We start from the raw sequence: 12,078 nt of genomic DNA on the forward strand, positions 1-12,078 counted from the left end.
GTTGAAAGAATCAATAGAGTTACATGAAGATTTCGTATCTAAACTTCATTCTCATTACAAGACCAAGACAAGCCAAGAGTATTTGTACAACACATTTTAAACGCAAATAATCATTCAAAATGCTTTACATAAAAAAATTATACTACACACACACACACATTTTATATATATATATGTATATTTATATGTATATATTTATGTTTATATATATGTGTATATACTTTTAGTTAGATGCAATTAATCATGATTAATCAATTTGACAGCAGTAATATATATATTATATTATGCTATATTATATTAAATGAATAAATTTAATTTATATAATCTTATGTTATGTTATATTAAATTAAATTAATTTTTATTATATTATTTATGCATATATTAAATGAAACCGCAGCATAAAACACTTGTGCATAAAATGAATTCTGATTGTGTGCTAATATGCAAATGAGTGGCACAGAGCATGTGAACTCTTGTGATCATGATTTGAATGTTCCAGAGTTCAGTCCTTTTGTCACATGATCAGTGAACATGCACTCACATTTAATGAGTGACCCAGAAATTGTAACGCTGCTTTCTAGATGTCGTGTCTTTGATTTGCACATTGGTACGATCCCATGATGCATCAGTGGTGGAGCGCATTGATCCGCTCTGATGCACGTGCCGCTCCAGTGCCGAGACGGTGCCGGTCCACGCAGGGTCGCCGTGACGACGGCACATCAATCAATACCAGGACTGATGCTGTGACGAGCCGGTTCGGGCCGGTGGGGTCAGAGGTCGAGTTCTGGACCCTGATCAGCAGTTTGAGAAACTGCTTGAGTCAGTGATCGAGTTAAAGTTTTCATTTAGCCGAAAATAAACTTTATTTAATAATCAACACCAAATAATAAGTTTTACATCAACTTATCTAATATATAAATATATATTAATTAGTTTTTGACTGTAATATAAACTTGTTTTCATGACAGATTTATTCAAACATGCATTAAATGGATAAAGGCTTCATTTGTTAATACTAGTTAACTATGTTAGTTAACATGAACACGCATTTATTAATCTTAGTTAGTGTTCATTTTAAATTTTACTAGTACTTTATTAAATTCTACTAATGTTCCATCTGTTAATATTATTTAATGAACCTGAGCTGAGATGAACTAACAATGTTAACAGAGATGAATAAACACTGTAACAAACTTGGTGCACATTAACTAGCTAACATTAACTAATTTGAACATTAACTTACTCAAAGAACTGTTCTAGCACTTTGTTAGCATGTTTTGTCAAGTTGTTAACATGTTTTAGCATGAATCAAAATGTGATTCAGGCATGTTTCTAGCATGAAGTAGCACATTGCTAGCATGTTTTTGTATGTTGCTAGAATGTTTCTAACATGATTTAACACGTTGCTAACATGTTTCTAGTATTAAAATGGCACATTGCTAACATGTTTCCAGCACAAATAATACATTGCTAACATGTTTTAGCATATTTCTAGTATGATTTAGCTGTACATGTTTCAACATGTAGCTTGAATGATTTAACATTGCAAATATGTTTTAGCATGTTGCTAGCATGATTTAGCACTTTGCTAGCATGTCTCTAGCATGAATTAGCGCATTACTATCATGTTTTAACATGTTAGCATGATTAAGTATGATGTTAGCATGTTTCTAGCATGAAGTAAAACATTGCTAACATGTTTTATCATGTTGCTAGCATGATTTAGCACATTTTGTTCAAATGTTTCAACATGTTGCTAGCATGAACACAACAATAACAGGTTACGTAAAAATTAGGGCTGTCAAAAGATTAATCGCGATTAATCACATCCAAAATAAAAGTTTGTGTTTAAATAATATATGTGTGTATACTGTGTATAATTATTTTGTATATATAAATACACACACATGCATGTATATATTTAAGAAATATTTGCATACATATACTGTATATATTTATATATAATTTATATTATATATAAATATAATTTTTTTATATATAAATAACACATTTTTCTTAAATATATACATGCATGTGTGTGTATTTCTAGATACAAATTTAATTATACACAGTACACACACATATATTATTTAAACACAAACTTTTATTTTGGATGCGATTAATCGCGATTAATCTTTTGACAGCCCTAGTAAAAATATAATGAACATGTAATATTGTGCATATAATATCTTATAAATTTAGCAAAATGCTCCTATGCAGAGTTAATTTATTCTAGATGTTTATGGACGGTGAATAGCTAATGTAAATGTAACTTTTGATTTATTTTATTTTGTGTTGCTTCCTAATTTAAAGCAGAACAGCAGATGCATTCTGTCAATCATGTGAGATCTCGTCTGATTGGCTGAGAGAGTCTGGAGAGCCTGTGGACTCTCGACCTCTGACCCTGAATGATTCTCATGGAGTGGACAGTCGCTCAGCTGCTGCTTCACACTCAGTGTGCATGAAGCCTGTGACCTCTGACCTCTGACCCTGACCTGAGATCTGAGTTTTTAGAGAACACTGTAACTTACTGCTGTTTACCAGGCTGGGTTATTATCGTTAACGTATATTAAAGATGAAACCATAAGTCTGTAATGTCATTACTTGAAATAAAATAAACATTTCATCTAGTTTCAGTTTAGTTAAAAACTTAGTCAAAATATGACCATCATTCATGCAGTTTTTCCTTCTCTGTGTGTTTTCCTGTGTTTTCATCTCCTCCCTGAAACATCCCATAATTAACGTTCCCGTGTCCGTGTGCCGCAGGTCGGCGGGTCACACACACAAACGCGTGACGGAGAATCTGGGCGTGACGTTTTACGTGAACGAGCGTTTCTCTCAGGAGTTCAAGGGCTTGAGTCTGAAGCAGGTGGAGAACAGCGTAGAGGACGACTACATCTCTAACCTCAGGAACAACTGCTGGAAGGAGAAACAACAGAGTACGTGTCACACACACACTCACTCACACACACACACACTCAGGTGGAGAACAGCGTAGAGGACGACTACATCTCTAACCTCAGGAACAACTGCTGGAAGGAGAAACAACAGAGTACGTGTCACACACACACACACACACACACACACACACACACACACACACACACTCACTCACTCACTCACTCACTCACTCACTCACTCACTCACTCACACACACACACACTCAGGTGGAGAACAGCGTAGAGGACGACTACATCTCTAACCTCAGGAACAACTGCTGGAAGGAGAAACAACAGAGTACGTGTCACACTCACACACACACACACACTCACTCACTCACACACACACACTCACACACTCACTCACTCACACACACACACTCACACACACACACTCACACTCACACACACACACACACTCAGGTGGAGAACAGCGTAGAGGACGACTACATCTCTAACCTCAGGAACAACTGCTGGAAGGAGAAACAACAGAGTACGTGTCTCACACACACACACTCTCTCTCTCTCAGACACACTCACACATACACACACATACTCACACACTCACACAGTGTCACACACTCACACACACACACACACACACACACACACTCAGGTGGAGAACAGTGTAGAGGACGACTACATCTCTAACCTCAGGAACAACTGCTGAAAGGAGAAACAACAGAGTACGTGTCTCACACACACACACACACTCTCTCTCTCTCTCTCTGACACACTCACACACATTCTCTCACACATACACACACATACTCACACAGTCTCTAACACACACACACACACTCACACAGTGTCACACACTCACACACACACACACTCACACAGTGTCACACACTCACACACACACACACACCCGTCGTTCACACGAGAGTTTCCTCATTTCTGCTCATGTTGAAGCCAGTGAGTAAAGGCAGAACTGGCCCTTTAACACGAGCGTGTTCAGGTGGCTCATTCCCGGCCGCTGTAACGCATCATCAGGTGAGTCACATGTTTGTGTTCGCGATCTGGTCAGAACCGGCTGATGATGTCACTTCCTCTCCTCACATTAGATGAATCAGCTTCTCTCCAGTCTGGGGTTTCACACCCATAAGAGTCTGAATCAGCGTTGTGTGTGTGTGTGTGTGTGTGTGTGTGTGTGTGTGTGTGTGTGTTTAAGAGCGTTTCCTCACCTAATGTGGTGTGTGTGTTTCAGAACTTTCTCACCTGATGTGTGTGTGTCTGTGTGACGTGTGTGTGAGTGTGAACAGTCTGAATCAGCGTTTCCTCGTGTGTGTGTGTGTGTCTGTGTGTTTCAGAACGTTTCCTCACCTGATGTGTGTGTGTGTGTGTGTGTGTGTGTGTGTGTGTGTGTGTGTGTGTGTCTGTGTTTCAGAGCGTTCCCTCACCTAATGTGGTGTGTGTGTGTGGACACAGTCTGAATCAGCGTTTCCTCATCTGATCTGATGTGTGTGTGTGTGTGTGTGTGTGTGTGTGTGTGTGTGTGTGTGTGTGTGTGTGTGTGTGTGTGTGTGTGTGTGTGTGTGTGTGTGTGTGTGTGTGTGTGTGTGTGTGTGTGTGTGTGTGTGTGTTCCAGAGGAGGGTCTGCTGTATCGCGCGCGGTACTTCGGGGATAGCGCTCTGTTCCAGCGAGCGCAGCGGATGGGAACACCGAGCTGCTCCCGGCTCTCCGAAGTCCAGGCTTTACACGGATAATGAAGCGTCTCTGCACTTACCTGGTGTGTGTGTGTGTGTGTGTCTATCTGTCTGTCTATCTGTCTGTCTATCTATCTATCTATCTATCTATCTATCTATCTATCTGTCTGTCTGTCTGTCTGTCTGTCTGTCTGTCTGTCTGTCTGTCTATCCGTCCATCCACATATATTATATAAACACAAACTTTTATGTTAGATGCAATTAGATTAATTGATTTGACAGCCCTAATATATATATATATATAGTTTATATATGTTGTATGTGATATATGCATATGTATATATATATTTTTTTTATACATATAATCATTGCCTATATATTTTATTTTGTACAGTTTTTTTTGAGTCATTCACAGATCCATCTTGTACCTTTCGTTTTTTTTTTTGTCCAATATTTTCAAGCATTCTTTTCCAAAGCGTATGTGTGTAGTGTATTGCATCTGAGAGTTAGCTGGTTTGATTTAGTGAAATCCCTGTGGAGAGAATGAATGGGAAAAATGCTTCCCGAAGCACTCTGGTGAAATCCCACACCTCAGCTTTTACACGTCCTGCTCGCCAGTGGGAGTGTTGTCAGATGTTGCGTTTGCATCACAAATCATTCATTTTAAGAATAAATTATTTATATTTCTTCAAATAACTAGTAATATATCAATATTTTTTTTTCCTGCACAGGTTCCAAAAACAATCTCTCCAGTCTGGAATATGGAAGAATGCCATACGGATTGTAAATACATTTGTTGTAACAAAAAAAAAAAAAAAAAAGGTTGAACATTTGCTACAACCAATGAACTTGACTAGAAAAGACTTGCTGAGGGATGAAAGTGTGTGTGTGTGTGTGTGAGAGAGAGAGAGAGCAGTCTGATTGTTTCTGGTCTGAATTAAAGCTAACTCCACTAGATCAGCCCCTTTTACGTGTCCGTCAGAAGTCAACGTTGCATTATGGGACAGACTGGAGACCAGATGGAGAAATCTGCATATATTTATTTGAGTTTGTTTAGATCAAGATCATGTCTTTTTAATGATTTATACTTGTATGTTTGAGATTTATCTATGCAGGGATATTATTGAGTATGCGTTCTACTTTAACAACAGAGTGTTAGGAGTAACTACAGCTGCTGTTACTGGTGATATTTATTGAAAGATTGAATAGGAATATTTATTTCATACGAAGGTTTATTTTCTACATGACTTTAGTGGAAATATTTCATCGCTGGCAGAGACTACGCTGCAATTATTTCACTCGGAATACAAATAAAGATTGAATGTGCCACTGTCCTCTGTGTGTGTGTGTGTGTGTGTGTGTGTGTTTTCACGCAGGACGTCAGCTGATGCCACAGTTGCTGCTGAATCATGTATTTCGGCACGTTCATAGTCACCCGTCTGAAAAAAAAGAAAACTATGTGTGAACAAGAACAGCTGAGAGAAAGACACACCCTTCATTTAATATTGAGCAAAACTATTAGAAAACTCATTCATTGATAAATTGATCAGATTACTAATAAATCGAATTGAAAGGCCATATTTTTTCCTGTATGGATCTACACTTCACTACACTTACAAGACACAGTTCTTGAAATCAGTGGCTTAGTGCATCCATCACAACATTAAAATGCAATAAGTCAATTATGGAGCATTTCTCAAAAAAGTTAATTGTGCGTAATATATTATCAAGGTATTCATAATGTACATTTAATATTTTTGCAAATATTTAACCAAAGTTAAAATGCATTTCATTGTCACATAGTTGTGTTTGAATGCATCTAAATGTGTAACAATGAATAGATGAGTATTATAATGCATTATATCTGTGGTTATGAGATTATTCAGTGCATCATAAGTTGAAGAATAACTAATGCATTTTATAATAAAACAGTGCACACTGTATATGAATAGCAAATGTGGCATGCATGAATTGATAAAATTAATACTGCACAATGAAAATTGCTTTGGATAAGAGTGTCAAAATGCATTAAGCTGGAATATGTTTGTGTGAAAGTGTCGTTGTAATATTTTCCTTGCTCATTTGAGCACGATTGGCCGAAAGCATTCAAGAAAACCAAAGACATTAATTCTTCAAAAAGATTTATTTTTTGCATTTCTTCAAAGTACAAAAAACCGACATGTTGCATTTGAATATCAAATAAATAAGATGCATGGAATATGCATGACCATTTTAAAAAAAAGAAAAAAAAAAGTTAAAAAACCTCTTCCATTTGATCTAAGGGCACAATAACTGCATTCACATGGTCACACATCTTTGAACAAACTGGCATAGAAGAAAAACAATGTTTTGCATGGAAAATAGCTGCCATATCTGGTTTCCATAAACCTGAGGTAGATGTTCCAAGACTTCACTGGAACGGCAGCAAAAGTGCAACATCAGTAACAAAGTATCACAAAGTCTTTTTAATGTACCCTATAAGTCAGCATTACAAATGCCCTGCGAGTTGGTCATTTACCGCGTTAAACAGTCATACAACACGATTGTAACTTCAGGCCTCTTTATGGGCAACGAGACTGAATGGTTACAAGAGGTTTAATTTTTTTTTTTTTTTAAACCTAGTAAAAGTCCATGACATGTATAGAGTCAGTCTCAGCACTCTTCAATCAAAAGCTCTTCTGAGCTGTACAGTTTTCTTTTAATAACTCGAAATCCAGTGCTCAGTTTAAGTGCACGTCTAACAACCGGAGACGCCGGAGATCTGCCGGTGAAAAGCCCCTGGATCTTCGGCCACAGACCCCTGGAGTCGAGCCTCAGCACTAGGGTCAGCTGGAACGTGGGCACCAGACACGGGTCGACCGCAATCTGTCCCGCAGCCTCGTATACGCCGTCCTGCTCCACACACAGATCGATGAGGGCACCTCGCAAACCACAGGGCTCGCTGACGGACAGATGCACCAGCTCGTGCCCGATGTGCTCCAGAAGTTTCTCTGGAATAAGGAGTTTGGAACAGTGCAGGACACCATCTTTGGCGTCGGTCAGGTTAAGTGCGATGAGTTGCACCACTTCTTTGCACAATGCCTCTTCAGTGGGGTCGAAAAACATCTCGGATTCTGACAGATCTGGTATGGATAGGGAGCCTGCGTTAGACAAATGCATGCATTAAAATCGAGATCTTGCATGAAAGTTGGAAAAGTGCATTAGATCATGAATGTTCTGATATTTACCTGCATCTGATGCATCATCTAAGCTGCTGTGTGTGTCTGAATCAGAGTCCAGGCTTTGGCTGCTGTGCAGTTTCTGCATTAGTTTGCTCCAGGATAAGCGCTTGGATGGAGCGTCCAATGTTGGGGTGGATGGGAGACTTGAGTCTTCAGATGTAAGGCTGGAAATCAGCTGCATTATTCAGTCTGTAGAAGAAAAGGTTGTTTTTTATTATTCATGCGCGAGACACAAAAGCAGCTGGTAAACGAGTCAGCCAAACAAAGAACAAACTAGAGTGTCATTATAACTATAAAAAAACAAACATGCTTTTAATTTTGCACGGCTGATTTATAATTTTAAAGCAAACAGAACAGAAGTATGTGCATTGTTGCTCTCTCATTGTACTTCAAGGTTTGAATGAACAGCAGGTAAGACAATAAAACAGCCCTGTTTAAACATTAAAACCTTAACTCACCGATATTATGTGCTGTATATCCTCAAATTTGATGAATTGTCTGTACGTTCCTTCAGAGAAAATAGTCCGTAACAAAGACTAACAACTAACAAAGACCTGTGTGAACCGGATTAAGTGCAGCAGCTGTTAGTATCTGCAGAGTCTCTGCAAAACACTGACGCAACCCGTTCAGCGCCTCCTTATATACCCGCTGGGCACGCCCCCTCGGACTTTACAGCCAATCAGCGTTAACGTCACGTCTTTCGCGTCCCAAGTTCGCCTGGTAACACGGAGCAGAATGAGAATCTGCTGTCCGTCTATTGTCTCTAGTTGAGTGGAGGAGGGGGTGGTTCACTACTTCTCACTTCACCTATTGTGCTCTCTCAGGACATGTAGTGGCGAATCTCACGTCCTGCTCATTTGGATGTGGTGTGATGAACGATATGATCATTTGCATCTCGAATCGAAACAGCAGTTTGTATTGTGAAATACCTGAATCTAGCAGCGCTTTCATTGAGTACGTGCAAGAAGAGCAACACAATGACTGACTTCACTGAGTAAACACTGACACTGCCAACTTATGCCGCCTCAAAGTCACGTTTATATTGTTTGACCTGTTTAATTATTCATGTACTGTTTTTATTCATGCGACTTCATGACCTCATATTAGCCTAGCTATTTTTAAAAAAATGACCATAAAAATGTGTTTACAATGACGAAATACTGTTCTCAGAACTTTGGCTAATGTTCTCTCAAAGTTATGTTCTCTGGGCTGTAATAACGTTCTCAAAACATTTCAGTTGGACATTTTTTGAATGTAACAACTTTTCAGAACGTTCTGTCAAAGTTATGATCAAAGGATTTTCCAGTAACGTTAATAGAACGTTCTTTCAAAGTTCTCTGGGCTGTAATAACATTCTCAAAACATTTCAGTTGGACATTTTTTGAATGTAACAACTTGTTTTAGAACGTTTAGAGAACATTTAAAAGTAACATTCCCATAATGTTTAAATGATACAATGGAATGTTCACTTAATGCTCACATAACTAACCGAGAAAAATACTTTTAGACATTTTTTTAATTACTTTTTTATTATTATTTTTTTATGAATGTTTTCATAACTTAATGGGAATGTATTTTTGTTAGCTGAGTAGGTACACTTTCCCTAACATTTTAACAAAAAAATATATATATATATTAATTTAAAAAGTGTATGGACACTTGATCACTTCACACATTAACCCTCTTTAGAACCAAACTAATTTTTTGTTTTTTAATCATAATTTTGAATTAGCGTCTTAATTTCGATGTAGTATGTCATAATTTCGACTAAATCATAATTACGACTTTTTAAGTCATGACTTTTTAAGCCACAATTTTTACTCAGTATGTCATAATTTCAAATTTTCATCTTATAATTATGACTTAGTGTCAAGATGTCGACTTTTTAAGTCATTATTTTGACATTTTAAGTGATAATTTTGATTTAGCTTTGTATTTCATAATTGTATTTCAGTCTATGGACACTTGAACACTTCACACATTAACCCTCTTTAGAACCAAACTAAGTAGCAAATGGTCTGAATCTGTTGGGGGTTGTGCATGTGACTGCCGAAACTAACCAAGGTAACACACTTTGGTGCATTAGAAAGAGCAAACATACTTAGAAACTAGTCTTCACTGGAAAGTGTGTCCAGTTTTTAATTTGATTAAGACTTTATATGATTTTTCTTGGTCTTTGAGCTAAGCTTGGTTCGGCTCCAGTCGGGGGAGTGAAGGAAGGGTTAAACGTTTCCTAGTTTGGAATGAAGGTCTGGCTCTGGACTAAGGCCGTCCCACACGGACTGGCACATTCCAGCCCCCACAACACTTCTTCTGTTTGCTAGAGAAGGGTGTGTTTTCCTAGAGGATAAACCCTCGAATCCTGCTGCAGCTTTTGCATATAATGCATTAGAATCGCTGCATGAACACTGAAAACGTCAATGGGCCTGTCAGGAGACCTTTTCTGTGTTCACTTGTTGTTAGACTATATGGAAATGGGTCCAAACATAAACACAGGTTTCATTTGCTCTAAAGGCATGTGGTGCATTTCGAAACGCCTGCGATTCTTCACACCTCAGCAAAACTGGGCTTGACGACAACTGCTGAAGTTCTGACCTCTGTGTAGTCAGATGTGTGTTGAAGTCGCTTAGTGAATGAGAAACCCTGTCTTTCCTGGGGAATGATGCAATACTAGCATTGTCACTGTATATACATCTGAATCACCTTATAAACAAGCTTAAAATGTAAAGGCATGTGTTTGTTTGTCGTTATTTGAGTAAATTAGATTCTTAACAACAACTTGGCAAGAAGATTTTGCCCTATTGAAAGGAAACAAACTTGAGTTAAAAAGTCAAATTTATGAAACATTATCAGATTAAAGTTGAAATTATGATGTTATGATTTAAAACATTTTCACATAGGCCTACAGGGTTAAGATTAATCCAGGATTTGGCCTTAAATTAAAAAGTTAAATGTTAAAAAATCGTGTGTCATAATTCTGACTTTTATTCTGACATAGTTATGACTAAGTGTAAAAATTTTGACTTTAAGGCAAAATTCCGACTTAGTATGTCATCTCGATTTTTTGTCATAATTTCGACTTTTCAGTCATAATTTTGACTTTTTTGTCATATTTTTGCTTTTTAAGTCATAATTTTGACTTTTTTGTCATATTTTTGCTTTTTAAGTCATAATTTTGACTTTTTATGTCATATTTTTGTTTTTTATGTCATAATTGCAACTTAGTACGTCATAATTACACATTTTTAAGTCATAAATTCAACTTTAAGTCTCCGTTTCAACTTTTCAAGTTACAATTTTTGATCTTTTTTAACTCATAATTTTGACTTAGTATGTCATATTTTTGTTTTTTTAATCATAATTTTGAATTAGTGTCAAGATATCGACTTTTTAAGTCATTATTTTGACATTTTAAGTGATAATTTTGATTTAGCTTCATAAGTTTGACTTTGTATTTTGTATACTTTGTATTTAGTTTTTTATGTCATAACTTTGACTGGCATCATTTTGTCTTTTTAAGTCATAATTTCCACTTTTTATGTCATATTTTAGTTTTTTAAGTCATAATTGCAACTTAGTATGTCATAATTACACATTTTTAAGACATAAATTCAACTTTAAGTCACCGTTTCGACTTTTCAAGTCACAATTTTGACCTTTTTAACTCATAATTTTGACTTAGTATGTCATATTTTTGTTTTTTCAATCATAATTTTGAATTAGCGTCATAATTTCAACGTAGTATGTCATCATTTAACATTTTTAAGTCATAATTTCGATTTAGTATGTCATAATTTCGACTAAATCATAATTTCGACTTTTTAAGTCATGACTTTTTAAGCCACAATTTTTACTCAGAATGTCATAATTTCGAATTTTCATCTTATAATTATGACTTAGTGTCAAGATGTTGACTTTTTAAGTCATTATTTTGACATTTTAAGCGATAATTTTGATTTAGCGTCATCATTTTGACTTTGTATTTCATAATTTAGTTTTTTGTGTCAACTTTGACTGGCATCATTTTGTCTTTCAAGTCATAATTTCCACTTTTCATGTCATAATTTTGTTTTTTTGTAAGTACTTTGACTTAGTATGTCATAATTTTGACTTTTAAGTCATAATTTCTAATTTTTTCAAAGTTTCTACGTTTTAAAGATTAATGTGGTCACTTTAGAAAAAAATGATTCATCTATAACTGGGTTGCAAGTTTAATCCTCTACAACTAGGGTTACTAAAATCTGCAATGCCAGGTTACTTTGGATCAT

General features: G+C 36.6%; 3 protein-coding genes across 4 annotated transcripts in view; 2 read left to right on the forward strand and 1 right to left on the reverse strand.

Annotated features, from left to right (window-relative positions):
- The window catches only part of dnajb12b (DnaJ heat shock protein family (Hsp40) member B12b), a 26,899-nt gene extending 20,976 nt beyond the window's left edge, over nt 1-5,923 (forward strand). Inside the window, exons 7-9 of the mRNA XM_084134647.1 lie at nt 2,767-2,939; nt 4,531-4,672; nt 5,321-5,923. Of these exons, the coding sequence (XP_083990773.1) occupies nt 2,767-2,939; nt 4,531-4,649 (292 nt within the window). The 3' untranslated portion in view covers nt 4,650-4,672; nt 5,321-5,923. The remainder of the gene's footprint in view (nt 1-2,766; nt 2,940-4,530; nt 4,673-5,320) is intronic.
- Nucleotides 1-12,078, forward strand: part of ascc1 (activating signal cointegrator 1 complex subunit 1) — a 163,320-nt gene that overhangs the window by 128,665 nt on the left and 22,577 nt on the right. The gene's annotated exons all lie outside the window — the stretch shown is intronic.
- ddit4 (DNA-damage-inducible transcript 4) lies at nt 6,718-8,578 on the reverse strand. Of its 2 annotated transcripts, none has more exons than XM_084134648.1 (3): nt 8,269-8,578; nt 7,817-7,999; nt 6,718-7,729 (listed from the first exon to the last, which is right to left on the reverse strand). In XM_084134648.1, the coding sequence occupies exons 2-3, from the start codon at nt 7,989-7,991 to the stop codon at nt 7,242-7,244; spliced, it is 663 nt and encodes a 220-aa protein (XP_083990774.1). In that variant the 5' UTR covers nt 7,992-7,999; nt 8,269-8,578; the 3' UTR covers nt 6,718-7,241. The 2 variants fall into 2 exon arrangements, with proteins under 2 accessions (XP_083990774.1, XP_083990775.1); XM_084134649.1 differs by having other exon boundaries at nt 6,718-7,711; nt 8,269-8,436.

The sequence above is a fragment of the Abramis brama genome (assembly GCF_963993115.1).
Source record: "Abramis brama genome assembly, chromosome: 14".
Lineage (NCBI taxonomy): Eukaryota > Metazoa > Chordata > Actinopteri > Cypriniformes > Leuciscidae > Abramis > Abramis brama.